At 42.1% G+C, this 18,984-nt stretch overlaps 5 protein-coding genes and 1 non-coding gene across 7 annotated transcripts; 3 read left to right on the top strand and 3 right to left on the bottom strand.

Moving 5' to 3' along the window:
- Positions 1–4: 4 nt before the first annotated feature.
- Positions 5–1,489, bottom strand: LOC135348747 (3'(2'),5'-bisphosphate nucleotidase 1-like). The gene is made up of 4 exons (XM_064547051.1): positions 1,316–1,489; positions 1,121–1,222; positions 915–1,071; positions 5–646 (listed from the first exon to the last, which is right to left on the bottom strand). Exons 1-4 carry the CDS (start codon positions 1,427–1,429, stop codon positions 96–98), a joined length of 924 nt encoding a protein of 307 aa, XP_064403121.1. The 5' UTR covers positions 1,430–1,489; the 3' UTR covers positions 5–95.
- Positions 1,490–1,699: 210 nt separating this feature from the next.
- On the bottom strand, positions 1,700–3,733 carry LOC135348748 (uncharacterized). The gene is made up of 6 exons (XM_064547052.1): positions 3,573–3,733; positions 3,151–3,492; positions 2,987–3,037; positions 2,552–2,611; positions 2,282–2,377; positions 1,700–1,972 (listed from the first exon to the last, which is right to left on the bottom strand). Exons 1-6 carry the CDS (start codon positions 3,661–3,663, stop codon positions 1,839–1,841), a joined length of 774 nt encoding a protein of 257 aa, XP_064403122.1. The 5' UTR covers positions 3,664–3,733; the 3' UTR covers positions 1,700–1,838.
- Positions 3,734–3,740: 7 nt separating this feature from the next.
- LOC135348739 (CCAAT/enhancer-binding protein zeta-like) lies at positions 3,741–9,678 on the top strand. Its single transcript, XM_064547039.1, has 22 exons — positions 3,741–3,878; positions 4,012–4,104; positions 4,202–4,429; positions 4,550–4,655; positions 4,714–4,817; positions 4,908–4,995; positions 5,091–5,158; positions 5,245–5,367; positions 5,493–5,667; positions 5,862–5,946; positions 6,004–6,100; positions 6,157–6,241; positions 6,479–6,672; positions 6,722–6,865; positions 7,595–7,849; positions 7,904–7,957; positions 8,205–8,373; positions 8,480–8,645; positions 8,702–8,778; positions 8,841–8,976; positions 9,177–9,234; positions 9,390–9,678. The coding sequence occupies exons 1-22, from the start codon at positions 3,831–3,833 to the stop codon at positions 9,579–9,581; spliced, it is 2,745 nt and encodes a 914-aa protein (XP_064403109.1). The 5' UTR covers positions 3,741–3,830; the 3' UTR covers positions 9,582–9,678.
- On the top strand, positions 3,759–18,914 carry LOC135348743 (uncharacterized). Its single transcript, XM_064547043.1, has 14 exons — positions 3,759–3,764; positions 15,347–15,526; positions 15,579–15,630; positions 15,921–16,068; positions 16,247–16,397; positions 16,480–16,585; positions 16,702–16,803; positions 16,862–16,911; positions 16,969–17,079; positions 17,225–17,336; positions 17,794–17,915; positions 18,047–18,113; positions 18,376–18,513; positions 18,716–18,914. Exons 2-14 carry the CDS (start codon positions 15,351–15,353, stop codon positions 18,782–18,784), a joined length of 1,404 nt encoding a protein of 467 aa, XP_064403113.1. The 5' UTR covers positions 3,759–3,764; positions 15,347–15,350; the 3' UTR covers positions 18,785–18,914.
- Positions 6,300–6,381, top strand: Trnas-gcu (transfer RNA serine (anticodon GCU)). The gene has a single exon. It is a non-coding gene; the product is annotated as a tRNA-Ser (tRNA).
- LOC135348740 (uncharacterized) lies at positions 9,541–15,347 on the bottom strand. 2 transcript variants are annotated; one of them, XM_064547040.1, is made up of 17 exons: positions 15,027–15,347; positions 14,711–14,958; positions 14,304–14,362; positions 14,152–14,256; positions 14,026–14,082; positions 13,618–13,747; positions 13,445–13,562; positions 13,142–13,300; positions 11,898–12,264; positions 11,599–11,783; positions 11,424–11,480; positions 10,837–10,972; positions 10,539–10,674; positions 10,394–10,471; positions 10,247–10,339; positions 10,088–10,190; positions 9,541–9,867 (listed from the first exon to the last, which is right to left on the bottom strand). In XM_064547040.1, exons 1-17 carry the CDS (start codon positions 15,174–15,176, stop codon positions 9,661–9,663), a joined length of 2,388 nt encoding a protein of 795 aa, XP_064403110.1. In that variant the 5' UTR covers positions 15,177–15,347; the 3' UTR covers positions 9,541–9,660. The 2 variants fall into 2 exon arrangements, with proteins under 2 accessions (XP_064403110.1, XP_064403111.1); XM_064547041.1 differs by lacking the exon at positions 10,088–10,190 and having other exon boundaries at positions 9,688–9,867.
- Positions 18,915–18,984: the final 70 nt, after the last annotated feature.

Raw genomic sequence — 18,984 nt, 5'->3', positions numbered from 1 at the left:
AAAACATGTTAAAAGAGAACAACCGTAATAATCATCAACAGTAAAATCTAGCTAAAATTTTTTTATCTGCTATACGTATATCATTACAATATCAGTTAGTTCTCAAATTCGTCTTTCACAGATTGAGGTATTTTGCTAATAATGTTCTTATGTAACTCTGTATCCATAGTAACCAGCAGTCCAGTCCGATTTGCTGCCTTATCCTTTGCACAATCATAGAGAATATCGTTTCCATGGATATCAGTGAACACGCCTCCTGCTGCTCGTACTATCCCATCCCCTGCGCAAGTGTCCCATCTCTTTGTCCCTCGGCTTGGAAAAATATAAGCTTCAGCTGTTCCTTCGAGAACCATCAGTACTTTATTCCCGCAGCCACCTTCTTTTAGATACTCAGTTGGATTTATAGCCTTAACTGTCTTCTCCACTGCTTCTGTGTAATGGGAACGCGTCACTACAACTCGGAGGGTCCCAGCTGTTGGGGGATTGGTGATTAAATTTGCTCCTCGTACCCCCAGACCAACCAACCCCCATATGGTTCTGCCCATGGTATTGTCGGGTGCTGAAACAAATGGTTGATGAATGACCCCTGCAACGGCTTTGCCCCCTACTGCAATCCCAATCAGCACTGTCACATGTTCAATGAAACCTGCGGAGTGGTGAAAATGACATCATAATAACACTTTTATAAAGGATATGAGTAAGGTAAGTATGTGGAATTCCAAAAGGGGCATCATCATTCAGCTATATAGTTACAACAACGATAAATCTAAAACTGTAATATCTGCTTCACAACCAGCTGAAACATTAATTTTGTGCATTGTAATTTTTATTGATTAATTTCAACAAGGTTGAAGGCCATTTCACACTCCAACAATTCTCATTACGTTATCTTTAATACATTATTATTAACTCACCTTGAGTGAACTCGCTCGTCCCATCCAGAGGGTCCACCCACACAATGAAGTCACGCTCTCTCAGGCCATCGTAAATCTGGGGACACGCCTCTTTTAGCACATCCCCACTCTCCCCCATCTCAGTCAGTTGCTGGTCCTCCTCACTCGGCTCCAGTGTCTGGGGGCAAAGGTCAAATATAAGTTGGGTAGGTCTAGTTTATAAATACCTCCTCTCCATGAAGATTGATTTCAGGAAATCTGGTGGACAAAGTGGATAGGATGCAGCGCTGGGCCTTCCTGTCTGCCTCTGTCTGAGGGTCATTGCCTCCCTGAGAAAAATGTTTATATATTGATAGTCAAGTCACTGTATTGTATATATCGAAATGGGTACCGGGTACGGGTGTGCGTGTTGTTGTGCTCACCTTGTCCACTACAGACAATTCTCCAGATTTCAGTACCTCCCTGATAACCCGTCCAGCTCTGTTGGCAGCCACTACACTGGCAGAGAGGAGCCGCAGCATCAGAGGAGAAGACATTGCACAGTGATCCTGATCCTATAAGGTAAAGAGCTCTGATAAGATTTATATACAGGAAGTGACCTTTTATCCAGCCCATACTGTATGGGCTGGGTAAAAGGTCACTTCCTATCTGTATGTATGCCGGGCATATACAGATAGCTTGTATGCGTGGGTGTTCAATGATCAATATCTCAACATAATTATGCAGCAGAAAGTACAATGAATTTGTGAATGCACTGACTCTCCCCTCACCCATCTATATAGCTAGCTATTAGTGTATAGGAGAGATTGATTTTTACAAGTAAAATAATCAACGATAATTATAATAATAATAATAATAATAATAATAGCATCGTCTCATGTAATGACATTGTGTAAGAAATGATGAGTCAGTGTGTGTGTGTAATGATCACAACTTATACTGTAACTATTCAGTGAGTTCTGGTTCTGGTTCTGGTTCGGGCTTCATGTCTTGGCCACTCCCACTCTTCTTGAGAAGAATTCGGCCACCCGATTGATTCCAGTAAATATTGCTTTCTGTCTCGGCATCACCGTGTCGACCTAGTGATTCAGCCAATAAATAAATGTACATGAGAAAAAATCAAATATGGCACCAAGTTGGCTAGACTTGCTATGCTTCATTGGTAGGTTGCCAATACCGGTACATTTTTGCACTAAGGTAAACATATATAAAATGATATCATACTGCGGCATGCATACCCTATATGCATATGCGTATACAGCATCAAACAGTTTACATATGTATTATACATAATTATGTAAACTGTTTGATGATTGTTGTGGCAGCTTGTTGGCCATTGACCCTCACAATATGCATAATTTGCAAACACAACCTAATAAGAGGCTTACCGATCATTCGCTTTCTCTTTGTCCACACACACCATACGGCCATGAGCATTGTCAACACAATCAGTAACATCACTAGTAATGTAATTACAGTGATACCTACATAGGGAAGACAGAATATTGGCTGATGTGTTAAAGGTTCAGTTTCTCTAAAGGAGAGCTATTATGACATAAAGTTTTAGTGTGTTAATTAGTTTATTGTTCGTAAAAATGTTAATCTATTGTGAGACACTCTGATAAAGAGACTCAACTTGTACGACAAATCATATATACCTGCAATGAGCTGTGGGGAGATTGCTGCTCCTTTGTCAGTTGGCGAAGAGCCTCCATCGGCTGCAAAGTTTGTACACAACATTAGTGAAAAATGAACTTTGTTGTTTGTTTTTACTGAATTAATACACAATATCAATTTTAGCGAGCCAAGCTTGGGTGTATCAAAGACTCAATTCTTGCTCAAGACAAAACTTTGTCTGGCAATCCCCTACTCTATAAGAAAGGAATACAAAGCAAGGGATTAATCGGCAATGGAATGTAGTATATCACTATATGCTTCAGTTCAACACATGCAACCTTAGGTTTAAGTTCATGGTCAAGTGCATGCACTTCAATATTTGCATGTATGTGTACCAACCTGCATTGGCCATAATTTATGTCATAGAGTGACCTACTCGAGTGTTTGCTTTATAATTATTATATATGGGAGCTCACTTGTTGTTTCTGTAGTGATGTCAATACTTGGTGTGCAATTATTTGTAGTACCTGTGCATGAAGAACATTCGTATTCAAAGAACATTTCAAGCCAGTATATGCATATGCTTCCCCACCAAGAGTCATACCAAAATAACTAGGCACATATTGATAGATCAACTCACAATAATACACACTAAATAAAGCAATATCAGAATACTCCACCACTTTTCCGTCAGTAAAAGCTACACATCTAATGCCTGAATTATTTGTCTCCACAGATCCAGGCACATAGAGTAGAGTTAACGTTCCATTCTCAGGCAAGGAATGGACACTGTAGGTGAGCTCCTCAAATCCAGGCCTTGTCTTGATGCTAGCTGCACTGACTCCATCTATTAGCCACAGTGGGAGTACACCGCCTCTAGTTGCACATTGGAACTTTCCATACTCAATGGAAGTCTCTGGGAAGCTCCCATTTTCTTGCTGGTTCACTCTTACAGCTATAGACTCTGGAACTGTGATGATGTCTGCAACACCATTGATGAGAAAAGTATGCATTCAGCTCTATCGAATAATTAATGAACTGCAACAAACTAATCGGACTCACAGTCATTGTCATTTGATGGTTGCTCCATGTCCTCCATTGCTGAGGCACACACAATGACCAGTACTAGCACAAATAGAGTTCTTATTGCCATGATTGCTTCTCCCAGCAGTAGATACTTTCCAGAATCCTCCTACAAGTGAATGCTTTTATTAGCCTGCATTGCATGAACACATACAAGTGCAGTAAAAGCTTGTCAAGGGGGACTTCCCCTAGCTAGAGCAACCTTGAACTCTCACCCACGTGGCTGCAGAAAAAGTCATGGAGAAGTTGACTTTGGAAGAAATACAGTGCCTTGGTGGAACACAGGTAGGTCTATATAACATGGCCATGAGTACACAGAGAAGTGTGTATAATACGCTAAATCCCACTTGTGCCTGGTGTCATGAAATGATGATTTTTCACACTTCCTGTTAATATAATTATTTTGTCCATCTCTCAGGAGGATCTGTCCCTCCTTGAGGGTGTGGATGAAGATGGCGATGAGGAGATGGTGTTCATTGGTAGCGATGTCGATAAAAAGTGCAGGCAAGATGTGAGTACATTCATTAATTTTGAAATTTTACTCCAATAAATTATGAGAAATCGGTTTGGAAAGCATCTTTTCAGCAATTAAGGTTTATATTTTACAGATACAAAGTTTTATTGATAATCTTGGTCTGAAAGCGAGCACACGAAAGGCAGCCAAAGACAAGAAGAAGATGAACGAGTCACCAGACGAACAGACACAGCAGAGGGAAACTCCCCAGACCACCACCCCCACCACTGTCCATCTTGATAAACAATTGATGTCGGTCTCTGCCAAACCACTCAAAAGGATGCTGGTTTCCATAGACACCGAGCAAATGTGGTACGATCAGGTGAGTCCTAGCGCTGTTATTGTACCAACCAAAAAAAACAATTTTTGTTCTGCCAAATTGCTACAAATGCAATCATTGTACGTGATGAAGCTTAATTATTATTTTAATTTAATTTTACAGTCTGAGTCTACCGAGCCAACAGACGCTGTCAGTCTGAGAGTGATTGTCCACCTCACAAAAGTGGGGGAGGAGCTAATGGCGAGCGAAATGTCACTCTATGAGAAAAGTAAATAGTTGAAGAAAATATATAAATGGTTTTTATGTAATGGTCATGTGATATACAGCTCGTCAGAAGAGGAAGAGTGCTGGAGACTTGAGATGGTTGAAAAAAGTTCTCACTGGTGGCACCCTCAGCGATAAAATGGCCACTCGTACGCTACTCATTCAGGTGTGTTGACAGATCTAGCCAGTAGCTATCACAAGAGTCACCCCCTCCACTCCTCACACCCACACCCACACCCACACACACACACCTCAGGAGTCCCCCGTTCACACTCTACCATCTCTGGACAGCCTACTAACAATGGCTGGCAAAAAAGGGAAAAGAGAGTGTGTGCTAGCCATAGGTACACCACTCAATCCTATCACTTATTATTAGCAACAATCGCAATAATTTTTATAGCTACCTTTGAGTGCCTATAATTGATTGTTTTGCTTGCAGATGCCCTCAAGGAGTTGTGGTTGACAAATTTGCTCCCTGACAACAGAAAACTCAAATCGCTAAAACAGGTAAAGCAGCTGGTCAATATAATATTATAGCTATGTTCCAGACAGTGGTACTGTGGGTTGGTTGAACTGTGTTGTGTTTCATACAGAGGCCGCTAAGTGAGCTGGTTATCAGTGAACAATCTGTTCACGCACGACACACCAAGTTGTTGCTATGGTACTACGAAGATCAGCTGAAGGCGAAATACGCTCAATTTCTGTCCATCATTAGGGTAAGTTTAATTTAAGGCTAGTGTCACTTGGAAAACAATTTTATTTTTATTCAGTCTCTGTAGTACTCTCTTTGCTATCTGTTATCCATTGTTGCCATGTGTACTAAGTGTGCATGTCACTACAGGGCTTGCTTCACGACACGGTGGCCAATATCCGTGAGAAGGCACTGGGTCACGTGTTTGACCTCCTCTACCGCAAGCCAGAGCAAGAACAAGAGCTGCTCTCTCAACTGGTCAACAAACTTGGAGACCCCATCAGAAAGATTGGCTCAAAATGCACACTTTTCTTGCTAAAATTATGTAAGTTTATGTGTGTAGGTATTTTGTTCATAGTGCGTCACATTTCACGAGTTAGTTGAACAACAGCTCTTAATTGCCTTCTCCTTATTTTGTCTTGTGTTGTACTGGCTACTGAATGTGCTTAAGTGATTTTGACTAGCTTAATTGTACTGTTTGGGTCGATTTGGTATATATGGTCCTCTTTGCTCTCCCAGTGAACCACCACGTCAATATGAAGGTGGTTGTTGCCACGGAGCTAGAGAAACTGTTGCACAGGCCGAATATCAAATCTAAGGCACAGTAAGAGCACAGATTAATATTGTGGAGTGTATTGCTATAGTGTCCTGCTTCTCTCAGGTACTACTGTGTCTGTTGTCTCAATCAATTCACTATAACGGGACAAGAGAACGCTTTGGTGGCTAAACTAATTGAAATTTACTTCACTTTTTTCAAGGTAAGGCTCCTATAGATTTTGTTTTCTGATGTTCATTTATCCTCCTCTGTTGTCAGCTGTATGTTGAACGTGGAGAACTGGATGCCAAGATGCTTGGAGCGTTGCTTACTGGAGTGAACAGAGCTTTTCCATTCCTCAAGGGTAAGACCAAAGAGAGGTATGATTAAGGTTTCCCTCATGAATCATGCCCAGTGTGTCTGACGAGGTGGCCGAGTGGTTAAGGCGATGGACTGCTAATCCATTGTGCTCTGCACGCGTGGGTTCGAATCCCATCCTCGTCGTATTTTTGTTTTTTTTGCATTTAGTTATTCTTGGTATGGGTTAAGTTCAAATCCAATCCTCATAATTATTTTCTTTCTTTATTTTACTCAACACTAGGCGATATTCCATCTTTTGAGGACCATTTGCAGTCTTTATTCAAAGTGGTTCATATTGGGCCCTTAGCGACAGGCATACAGTCGCTCCTTCTGCTTTACCAAGTAATGGAGTCCAGACAAGCCATTTCAGGACGATACTACCAAGCCCTTTACACTAAACTGATGGACCCCTCTTTGAAACATTCTGGAAAACAGGCAAGTCACAGCTTTCAATGTCTATAATTATCTCAGCTAACCCTCTCAGGGCATCTTCCTAAATCTGTTGTTCAAGAGTGTCAAGAACGACCCGGAAATGAACAGAGTGAAGGCGTTTGTCAAGAGGATTCTACAGGTGGCCTTGTTTCATTCCCCCGCCTTTCTCTGCGGTTGTCTCTACCTCATTTCAGAGGTGAGCTACTAGCTTGCATCGAAATTAAATGCATTGCAACTCTATAACATTAATGGTGGCAGCAGTACCAATGGTTTGATTGTAGAAGCATGCATACATTGGTGTGATCTCTGTGGGAACCAATTTCGAACAGCCATAACTTTAATTCGGATGATCCAATTTCATTGATTTTCTGATTTTCTGAAAGCTTAGAAAGATATCTTTAAAATGAAGTTTTCAAATCCCTAATTTGATTCGGACCATAATTTGTCATTTTTCGCCCTTGAACCATGGGCTATAATCCATGGTATTTGGCCTAAATTGGCAAATTCTGTAATCTCCCAAATATAAACATTGGTGATACCATTTGAAAGGTCTCTTTCTAAGCTTTCAGGAAATTAGAAAATCATTGAAATTGGATGCACGGAACTCAAGTTTTGGGCGACTGAAAGAGTACATGTCTCATTTACTACTGGTGTGTAATTACACGGAAAGGGCAGTGGTAGCTGTTGAACTTTGACTGCCTATAATTTGAGATGTGATTGTACAATTTAATAGCGCACTGCACATGTAGATAGATAGTACTAGCATCCAGAGAATTTTAACAATTATCAGTATTAGTTTGACGTTTTCCTGGGTTGTACTAGTACACTGTAATTCTCAAGGCATTAATGGCGTATTTTAAGATCAAGCTTGGAGCATTAATCGCATGCAGTGTTTACATTGTATTATGCTCCTGTTACAACGCAGGTGCTTAAAGTCAAGCCTTCTCTGTGGCCATTTATACTGCAACCCACGACCTCTGACCTGGAACACTTTGTAGATGTCCCACTCTCTAGCGACTCAGACTCTGGAAATGATGACAAAGTTCCTGTCGCGTCTTCTCAAGATCATGTGACCAAGATTAGTGATAACGTTGCACGAGATTCGTCATCGTATCAAATCATGAATAGGAATCCGCTGTATTGCAAGGCAGAGACCAGCTGCCTGTGGGAGCTGAACAGGGTAAGCTGATTGACTATGGTAATGAGAATAATGATGGTATATTCTGTTCTTCAGCTGACTCAGCATTTCCATCCTTCTGTACAAGTATTTGCCAACAAAATTGCCCTGGTAAGTTCGCAGCTGTGTAATCAAAATGAAGCCTTAAATCTATGATATGCTTTTCGTATCTATAACTGTTTTCCCCCCCACACATGCACACACACACATACACACACACACACACACACACACACACACACACACACACACACACACACACACACACACCACACACACACCACACCACACCACACACACCACACACACCACACACACACACACCACACACACAACACACACACACACAACGTTACAGGGGGAGCATGTAGAGTACAAGGGGGATCCCCTAGAGGACTTCACGATGATGCACTTCCTGGATCGATTTGTGTACAGGAACCCGAAACAGAAGGACAGTGACCACGGAGGCTCTCTCATGCAGCGTGCCTCCAGGCTACTCCCAGACAAAGCCAGGACAGACGCTCCTGGTAACAACCTTGACATTAAGCTTTGCATATTCTACTCTTTAATTTATGCACGTTGATAGTTTTGTCAATTTGAAATGGGTTAATTTATTCTCTCTTGACCCTGCAGTTAACTCCGCCGAGTTTGCGTCCCTGAAGCCAGATAAAATCCGCGAAGACGAGCTATTCATGCACACCTACTTCACACGCAAAACAACTCTCGGTGAGGAGGCAGCAAAAGACAAGAAGACAATCAATGACGATGACGAGAGTGGGAGTGAAATGGACTTTGCTGGGTAAGAGATGCAGTTGGTGTGAGTGTGTGTGCGATGGTTGACCTGAGTCCTCGTAGTGAGCTGGCAACGGCTGGGAGGCAGGCAAAAAGGAAAGGAAAAGCAAACAGCGAACGAGAGAATATAGATTCGGACAGTACGTGTAAATAAGATTTTTTAGAAATTGTTTGGTAAGAGCTCTGTTTTTTGTTGCCTCAGGTGATGTGGACTCGTTAGTGGGCGGGGCCAGTGACAATGAGGAGGGTGGTGTGGAGGAGCTGGAGAGAATGTTGCTCGAGAATATGTCATCAGATGAAGAAGAAGAGCGGCCGCAAACAAAGAAACAAAGAACAAAGTAAGTTAATTGAGCTGAGACCTATATCTATGTTAGTATTATAATGCCTCGAGGCGTAGCCGCACAAGAATTATGTTAAAGCTGTGGTTGTGTGTGTGTGTGTATTACAGCTGTAACTGCTCAACTGTTGGCAATGTAACGAACTAACAGCCTCGAATGTACTGCTTTTTATCCCCCCCCCCCACACACACACACACTAGCGCCCAACTGCCTGAGGGAGAGAACGACATGAGCTCATTGTTTGCAGCTGCAGAAGAGGCAAGTCATGTTCCTACATTATGTGTGTGTGTATCTTTACACTAACTTCAGTTTTATCAAATATTGTCCGATTTGCTCTATATTAAGTTGTGTTGTTATAAGTTTAATATTTTGGATATTATAACATTTTTATTCTTGTCTCCCACCACATGCAGTTTTCTCACTTGCTAGAAGGGGATGACGCCAACACTGCAGACACTGTGCAAACCAAGAGGGGTGTGACTCATGGGAAACAGCTGCTCTGGGAACAGAAGAACGATCGTCGTGGAAAGGGTAAAGGTCATATTAGAACTGGCAAGAAAACGATTAGTCATAAACGTGATAGAATGAGAAAGCGAAGACAGTGAAAGTTGTCAATGTGTAGATAATTATCGTTAATTATATATATATATATATAATATTATATAATTATTATATTATCAAAGTTCAAAGTTTGTTAAAGTTTTTGCTTGAGTTTAGTTTGCGTGCTCGAGCTGCTATCTTTTGTAGTCTTGTCCGAGTGCCCTCCCCCCATCCTCCACACCGTCTCTTCAGGACAACCATGAGACTGTCCCTCCAGTAGACGAGCTTGTCCCTTCGTAGCCAACACAGGAACACAACCGTTACCAGCAGGGCAATGATCGTCGTGCACACCTGCATGGGAGGGAGGGGGTAACATAACGGGCTATAGGGGGTGGGGTGAGAGTATAATACGCTGAATAACAAGTTACACTCTGTAATTTTGAAAGTATATAATTATTATAATCAATTAAGTCAAGCAATTTGTCCTGATGGGCCTATAGTTACATAAGAGTGGGGATAGTGTGAAGAGGAGACAGTGGATTATTATATAAAGCTGTTGTTGCCAACACACCACGAGTGAGGCGACAGTGGTGACTGCTCCCATTCCCATACCGTGTACCCGGATCAGGAACTGGACTGAGTAATGACAATATGTGCTATTCTGTGACACCAACCTGTGCGAGACATAGACCAATAGCATAGCCTCCTGTAGGTCACATGATTAACTAACCAATTGGACGCCTCAATGAGGAGGTAATATTCGGATGTTTTTGCGTTCCGTGGTATGATCTCACCACAAGGACTGGTCGTACTGCACGCCCACCTGTGTGGAGAGTGTGATAAGTGAGGGGTGTGTAAGGTGTGGAGGTGTCCCTACCTGATGGCATTGTCTCCATAGTGATACACAGGTGCTAACTTCTTGCTACTGTTCACTGGGGTCCAAATACTCATCTCCCTAATAATGATCAAACAGGGAGAAAACATTGGGTTTCCGTTGACATTAGTTTTAGTAGTGCACTCACACTTGTTGGCTGGGCTGGAACTGAGTCATCTCTGATAGGTCAACTCCCCCAGACAATGCCCTCAGGGTGTACAGCCCAGAGTAGATATTCTCCTGGCTCGTTACTACGTCCACCAACTTGAATACTGGTCGAAATTCTGTAATAAATAACTATTAATTTACGTAAGACTTAAGTAATAAAACAAATGGTACGTAATTTGCCTTGCTACGTACATATCAAGTGTAGTATGATATGTACAGTAAAGATGTTAAGGGCTCCCAATCCGTAAAAAAAAGAAGTTCATTTCATCCAAACTCACCATGCCTGAAGTAGTAACAGGAGATGTTGGCTGTGCTCTGACAGTGCTGCTCAAACTGGGAGTGGGTTGCCACAGGGTCAAAGGTCAGAGAAAGGCCTGGAGGGCATCCCACATGAACGGTTGTCTCGATGTAATCCTGCGGCAAGGAAAATAAAGTTGAGAAGGACACAAAGTGTATTATAGTAGAGTATCAACTTATAGAGACATGTTACTACATTTTTTTTTTTTATTTTTTTTTTTTTATAATAATTCTGCAAAATGCATGGATACACTAGTAGCATATTACGCTAACCTAATGTGCGCCCTGTATATAGTACTTACAATAGCGAGTACAAATTAAAAATAAAGACTAATATTATACTAATGCAAGTGACAGAGTACATTTCTCTTAAATGACAAAATCGATGTACTTTCCTGCTTTTCAAACTTTACGAGGGTTAATCAATTGATTAGCAAAAATAAAATCGCAAAACCTAAATTAGTACTACACACCATCCTTACCAAAACGCATTAGATCGCAATTTGGCTCATTCGCAAACTTTTTTCACCCACAAAAAATTACAGTCCTACAGTATAGCGTAACTCACTGGTGTTAAGGGGGAGTTGGAATAAACGTCTATACAGTTTCTTTGAGACCCCCACACCTGTAGCGCAAATCACAGAACATAATTATATACTGTACGTAAAATTAATGCCAACACTTTAGGAAAGCACTAGTATACACTAAATCAAAATGCATTACATGGATCCAGAAATGCTTACATTCAGTGTGAGGTCTGTTTCCACAGCTACTGCACCTGGACTCCACTGACTGCTCAGTCGTCCACTCTCAGTCATCACGATGGTGAAGCTGACAATGTTACTAATGGGGTTGTAGATGGAGGTGATAGTCACTTGAACTGTGTCTGGGTCTGAGACTATCGGCGTGATGAGCAGTTTGGCAGGGTCTGTGTGTGCGTGTGTGTGTGTGTGTGTGTGAGTGTGGAGAGAGCATTATAAGTGGAAACACCTACGTATTTTTTAACGTTTTAGCTGTTAAATGTATAATTATCGCCGCATACCATTGAACGTTGGACTGATCTCAAAATGTACTCTAAGCTTATAGTTATCCCATTTCTTCAGGAATATTTGTGTAGGAACCCTGTCGGCCATTATTGAACAGTTCGTAGTTGCCGAGAGTTGGCCTGTGGTCCACCGAAGTACCCCCACTCTCTCCACAAAGTACGTTGTGCGTGTGATCCGCCCACACACAGGTGCCTCTATACGGACGTCTTGGTATGGACACTCATCTATGCCAGTTGTGAGGTTGTGGATGCGTGGGCGGAGGAGCCGGTGTTGTTGCGGCTGTGTGAAAGTGAGTGCCCCTCTGTTGGACTCCTGGTTCAATAGCACTTCTAGTGGTAGTCTTAGTCGTGAAGAATCTATGGTCTGCAACAAAATCAGAATTAATCAAAGTACGATTGCTTGACAAACAAGTGGTGCAAGCTGCGCTGTGCTAATGCTTCTCGCCTTGTTTTGCTTTCGCTCAAAAAGTATTAGAATGTATAGAAGGGATAATTAGTTTGCTTTGCACTGTTACAATAATTATATGTTTGTTATTATGAAATTTAATCATTATAGAAGAGGAGCTTAATGGAAACAGAAGTCTATCTGATGGCTGATGAATGATCTTCAAGGATAGAAGCCAGAAGATAGAAGCATGTATAGATCATTGTAGAAGTTTTATTGAATTTCCTGTCAATGAATAATAAAAAGAGGTGGATCTGCAATGAGGTCAGACTTCACAAGGGCTGCATGCATGCAGCTTTGCAACTCTACTGACTTTTGTAGCTAACAAACAGCTAGCGCTTGTATGTAGTCCCACTAAAACAAAGCGCCACTAAAACGAAACACCAGAAACGAAGGGTAAAAATGGGGCAGGTTAGCGTTAGGGTTAGGGACAGAATTAGGTGCCATGCTCATTATTGACTACTGTTTCGTTTTAGTGGCGTTTCGTTTTAGTGGGACAAGAAGCACTTTAGTGCAAGGCTCACTCATAAGTTGAATAGAATGTTTGTGTAAATAGATGAGCCATGAAAGAGATTCTAAAGAGACTGCAACAGCCTTCACTGTGAGTCAAACTAGCGATAACTGGAGAACAAAGCTTTAGTTGCAAATCCACGAATTAAAATCCAAGAGAACGTGACTAGAAGCCTATAGAAGCTGTTAGTTTTTGTCGCATTGCAACCGTTGAGCAGTTACAGTCAGCTTTACCATATCCCTTGTGTGGCTACGCCTAGAGGCATAATTAGTAACACTCTCTTACTAGGTACAGCTGTCCATTGTCAAACGTTACAGAGCCGGCAGTGAGATTGAGATCGTAGCCCAACTCCAGGAGGTGGTCCAACAACGATGAGGGGTAGAGCTTAGAAACAGTGCTACTGCCCACGAACCCGAAGTACAGAGCCGTTGATGCGTTCTGGACCTGCATGCAAATACATTTTTATACCAGGGACTGCTATACGTAACTATAGTTATAGGAATAGGAAATGGGAGACAGTAGAGAAGAGTGGAGGATATTGGAAGAGGGTTAGGGTTAGTGATAGTGGACGTTGCTTCCTAGCTGTACCTGGGGGGGAAGAATCATTGAAAACATTCTTCCGACCAAAGAGACAGCAAAACTGAGTACCCTCCCGTTAGCGTAGTCGGGTGTGACCAGCTGGTAGAGGTCGGTGCCATCGTCTGGACTGTAGTAAGAGGTCAGGTCAAGAGGAAGACAAAAATACTTTAATATTAGAGTACCTGTATAGGAGACCATTTCCAACCACAAACACACTTCTCTTTGAGGCAACGAAGACTCTACTGGGAGTAAAGACCTCACGACAGGTTGTTTCATTGGTCACTACCGTCCTCCAAGTTGTAGCCATGCTAGCTGCAGTGTGTGTGAGGAGATAGAGAGTGGCCTACGGAACTAGCTGCAGTACGTGTGAGGAGATAGAGAGTGGCCTACGGAACTAGCTGCAGTGCGTGTGAGGAGATAGAGTAGAACTCCTTCTAGGTATTTCAAAGGGGTAAAAAATGCACAACCCTAAAGCTGTGAACAGTGAGGTCCATTTTTCACAATAACCCATGCAATTGCATTTTCTTCGAGAATGGAACATTTTGATCTGAACGCAATCACTGCACGTTTTCATTAGATAGCCATCTCACTTTCATTGTCCAGGCAACGTGGTAGAGGATGCGGTATTAGAGTACCGTTATCTATAGCTGTAGTGGTAAGAGACATTGCGAGGAATTATTTCGTACATCTATTATTATTATAACGGTTGTACTTACAAGTTTGATCATAGTGAACCAGACTGTACGCTCCATTTGTGAGGTTGCGAACAAGACTAGCTCCACCCCAGCCAAGCCAGCTGGTGTCCAACACCTCACACTGCCCTGTATTGGAATGGGTTATTTGGAATAGGAGATAGAAAGTGTATTACCTGTGGGGCAGAACAGCTCAGTACTGTTTCTGCTCTCAGTTGTTAGCTTGATTATTCTCCTAAAAAAGATGTCATAATGAGTAGTACAGTACTAGGATGGAGCCACGGAGCTATCACAGCATAAAGTATAGCAAGAGCTTACAGGTTACAGAACAATATGGGATTAATAGCACGAGTAACAAGCAATGGCAATTAAGACACGAGGTGAAGCCAAGTGCTATTTACCTTGCCAGTGCTTGTTTATGAGTGCTTATTGCACGTATGATGCAGTTATCTGCAGTTTTAATAGCATTTCACGGTCGTTATTCGAAAATAAGCCCCCGTACAATTACTTGCTTAACTGTACAAATTCCAGTGCACATAGTGTACATCATACGATAAACTATTACAATCAATACGTTTCTTACTTTAGTTCCAGCACAATGAGGCCAGCTCTCAACCACAAAGGCTGCACGACGACCTCCAGGCACCCGCCAGCCCCTAGATAACTGGGGACGGAGAGCGAGAGTGTAGGGATGCCAGAGCTGCTTAGGGAGAGTGAAGAGACTGTGATGAGTGTGTAGACAGCAGGGAGGAGGCCGTCCTGTGAGGGTGTGCCGGGAGTGCAGTCCGAAATTGTGATTTGAGAGGCCGCGAGATTTCCTAGATTAGGTACCTGCAGAAATGAGAACAATATCGATGCAATTTTTTGCGTTCATGCAAGCAATAATTTATTTAACTAACGTGATCAGTGCTCTCTTCATCAGCATTTTGCAAAGTGATTACCACAAGGTCATCAATGTACTCAGCAGTGTAGACCAACGTTAACTGCCTGCTGTTCACTGAACTGATGGTGAGCAGAATCAGCAAGAAAAGTTGGACAACAGAAGACATTTTTGAAGGAATGCACGACTTCTTCCAGCTGCACAAACGCGTCACTATTGCATAATATGAGATCCACCCACTTTTCTGCAGAGCAGCTAGCTCAGCAATAATGATTAACACCACATTTTAACAAGCCATCACATGATTCATATACATTTGTATAGTATCCTTGGACCGTAAAAGATGGGTCTCTCTTCTCTGAGCATTTTGCTGTTGGCGTTGGTAGCTAGCCCCGCACTGGGAGCAATTCCCGAGCATCTCATACAGTCCCTACCAGGCTGGAAGGGTGCTCTCCCCTCCAAGCAGTACAGTGGCTATATCAAGTTGGACCAGACCAGTGGCAAGAACCTGCACTACTGGTACGTCAGTAGTGAGCTCATTTATGCAGTGTGTGTATGTATGCTGCTGCAGGTTGGTGGAGAGTGAGAATGATCCAATGAACGACCCCATCGTCCTATGGCTGGTAAGTTTAATCATAGATTATTCATGTACCTGCACTACTACCCATCACCACTTATTTTCGGCTATTGGCGAATAATTTTTTTAGATCAATGGTATAAAAATAAGTCGTTTAGCTTGCTAGCTGTATTAGCTATAATTATACTGTGTGCACATTTTTTTTCCTGTGAGAGATATTCATAGTCATTAGGTGTACTTTGGTAGATCATATGACTCTCCCAATCTTATGATAGTGCAATCATTATTATTATAATAGCGAGTCATGTGATGTTGCTTACCACCTGACGTCTCCAGAATGGCGGCCCAGGCTGCAGCTCATTGGACGGATATCTTAACGAGCAGGGACCACTTCATTTCAACCGTACCTCAGCTGACAATCTGACCCTACCTGACCTCATCTACAATCCCTACACCTGGGCAAAGATTGCCAATGTTATGTTTTGTAAGTCATCATCTCTCTTGACTATTGCCAAATACTGTCATGATGCTGTAACAAACAATGCCCATATATGGTGAATGAAAGCTGTTTAGTTTCGATAAATTAAATTAACCGCCCACACACACACACCTGCCCATACACACACCCTCCCACACACACACCCCCACACACACACACACAGTGGAGTCACCCGCTGGAGTGGGCTTCTCTTATTCCGACAATCCCAAAGATTACATCATCGATGATAATCAGACGGCTCTGGACAACTACCACTTCCTTGTCAACTTTTTCAACAGCTACCCAGAGTTCAAGAATCACGAATTCTTTGTGGCGTGAGTTCCCCTTCCATTAATTTAAATTTCCTCCAGAAATATAATAATAGTTATGTAATCTCGTTATTATCTCGGGCTGCAGTGGTGAGTCCTATGCTGGCATCTACGTGCCCACTCTGGTGAATACGATACGACTCATGAACGAGAAGGTCCCTGCTAATCAGGTCATCAATCTCAAGGGTTTCATGGTGAGCTCTAACTGTACTTTGATGCTCTATATTTGAACTTTAGTTTGGATTGTTCAATTTCATCACTTAAAGCTCTTTGAAAGCAAATGTCAATTAAATAATTTTTGTGTTTGTAGGTTGGTAACGGCTGTGTGGGTAACCTTGTTGGTGGGTGTGGTCATCAGACGGGCATAAAGATCCATATCGACTTTTACCATGGCCATGCGTTGTTTCCTGACGTGAGTTGCATAGTTACTGTTGCTGACTTTTGTTGACAATTATTCTTTACTCCCTCAGGAACTGTACGATGAAATTATGAAAACTTGTGGCGACTTCTCGAAACTAGAGTAAGTCTAAATACCCCACTCATGTGATGTCCATAGTGAATGCACACGCACATACAGCGAGGCTTGCTCGGACAAGATAAATGAAATGTCTATGATGATTGGAAAAGTTAACATCTACGATATTTACTCGCCCTGTTTCAGCAACCTGCAATCTGTATCCAGAGCCAGGTACACTGACCCTAGTAGTCAAAATGCACACTCATGCAATTACTTCATGCGCCTAAGTGTTGCCTTCATGCATTTCTTGGTACAATACATTCAAAAGATCAAAAGACTCAATTTTTAATATTTCTGCGTCCCCACACATACACAGTAACCCTATTAAGGATCACCTGGTGTCTTATCTGGAGGACCCCTCTCGATACTATGGTCCTGACGGGTGCATTGATGATCACGTCGAGTCAAAGTACTTGGACAATGAAGCAGTACGTTGATGTATAATTGTACTACTACTAGTAATCCAGGGGGAGGTGTAGTGATCCTTCAACAGCCATAACTTTGGTATCATTGATCCGATTTCAACAATTTTCTGATTTTCTGAAAGCTTAGAAAAATACCTTTCAAATGGTGTGTTTAAATCCTAATTTGATTCGGACTATAATTTGTAATTTTTTCGCCCTTGGACCATGGTATTTGGCCGAAATTGACAATCTCCCAAATATGAACATTGATGGCACTATTTAAAAGGTCTCATTCTAAGCTTTCAGAAAATCAGAAAATCATTGAAATTGGATGCATGTAACTTACGTTATAGCGACTGAAAGAGTCCCCGAGCCATAATAAAGGGGGTGGGATGTAGTTGAACATTTTTCAACAGTTAGTATCAATGATCCATTTCTGACATAGATGTGACTTTTCACACTCTTTCTTTCCTCTCCCCAGGTGAGAAAGGCCATTCACGTCAAGTCCAAGGCTGAAATTGGAGGCTGGAGGATCTGTGACCAACAGAAGCTCCACTACATGGCCAACACCGGCTCCCTCCTGCCCATATACCCGACACTCATGTGAGCCTCCGTCCGTGTAGGCTAACGGGCTCATTGTGTAGTGTATAGCACTACGTGTACCACTATGTTTGTAATGCTAAGCAGTTTGAACAGTATTATTATAGTGATTACTGTTTCTTCCTCACACTCAGTAAAACCTACCGGACAATGATCTTCAATGGAGACGTGGACGGATGTGTCCCTTTCATCGGAAATGAGGTACAACACACAGCTGTATTACAATTGAGCAGATCCAGGGTGGCAAGGAGGGGTAATCCCCCGACCCTCTCCTCGTTAAACTATTACGCATATGCCAAATTGAATATTAGAACCAAATTGTGAGGATAAAAAGCAGATTCCTTCCTGAACAACTATAAATCTTCCCCTGCAATTAATGTACACTGTTTAGTAGCCTAAATGTGCGGCAGTATGACTCACTCAACCCTAACTTTCCCCCCCCCCCACACACACACCCTCACAGCAATGGACGTCAGGTCTTGGCTTTGGTGTGAAGGAGGGCTGGAGGCCATGGATGGTGGACGATCAGGTGGCGGGCTATGTCACTAAGTACGATACCAATGACTTCCAGTTTGTGACAGTCAAGGGCTCAGGACATATGGTGAGTGCAGCACTGCCAGCACAGTAGCCTCAACACTATACCTGCTACACAAACAGCTAATAAAAGCTAATAGTGTGATATATCGAGAGATCCATTCTATAGTTAACCATCCCCCCTTATAATATTACGTTCACTATATCGATTCTAAAGAAAACTACATTAATTTATTATATTGACTGTATCTTTTTCTGTACATGTGCAGGTGCCCCAGTATCGCCCCAAGCAAGCTTTGGCCATGTTCCAAAGGTTCCTTAGCAACCAGCCCCTCTAGAGAGCAGACCACGCAAGAACTGCTTTATATAAGTACATTATTATGAACAGTATGTATCAATCATTTTTATGGCTGAACAAAATAGTGTTTTTTCTTGAAAGTTTTTCATGATAAAAAGTGCAAATATAAATTGTGCCGTGGTATCATAAACATAATAAAAATGAACAAGATATTGTAGCCGACCCTATTAGAAGTTCTTG

Source organism: Halichondria panicea, chromosome 15 (assembly GCF_963675165.1).
Source record: "Halichondria panicea chromosome 15, odHalPani1.1, whole genome shotgun sequence".
NCBI classification, from domain to species: domain Eukaryota; kingdom Metazoa; phylum Porifera; class Demospongiae; order Suberitida; family Halichondriidae; genus Halichondria; species Halichondria panicea.
The sequence above is the reverse complement of the archived record's forward strand: the minus strand, read 5'-3'. Positions and strand labels throughout refer to the sequence as shown.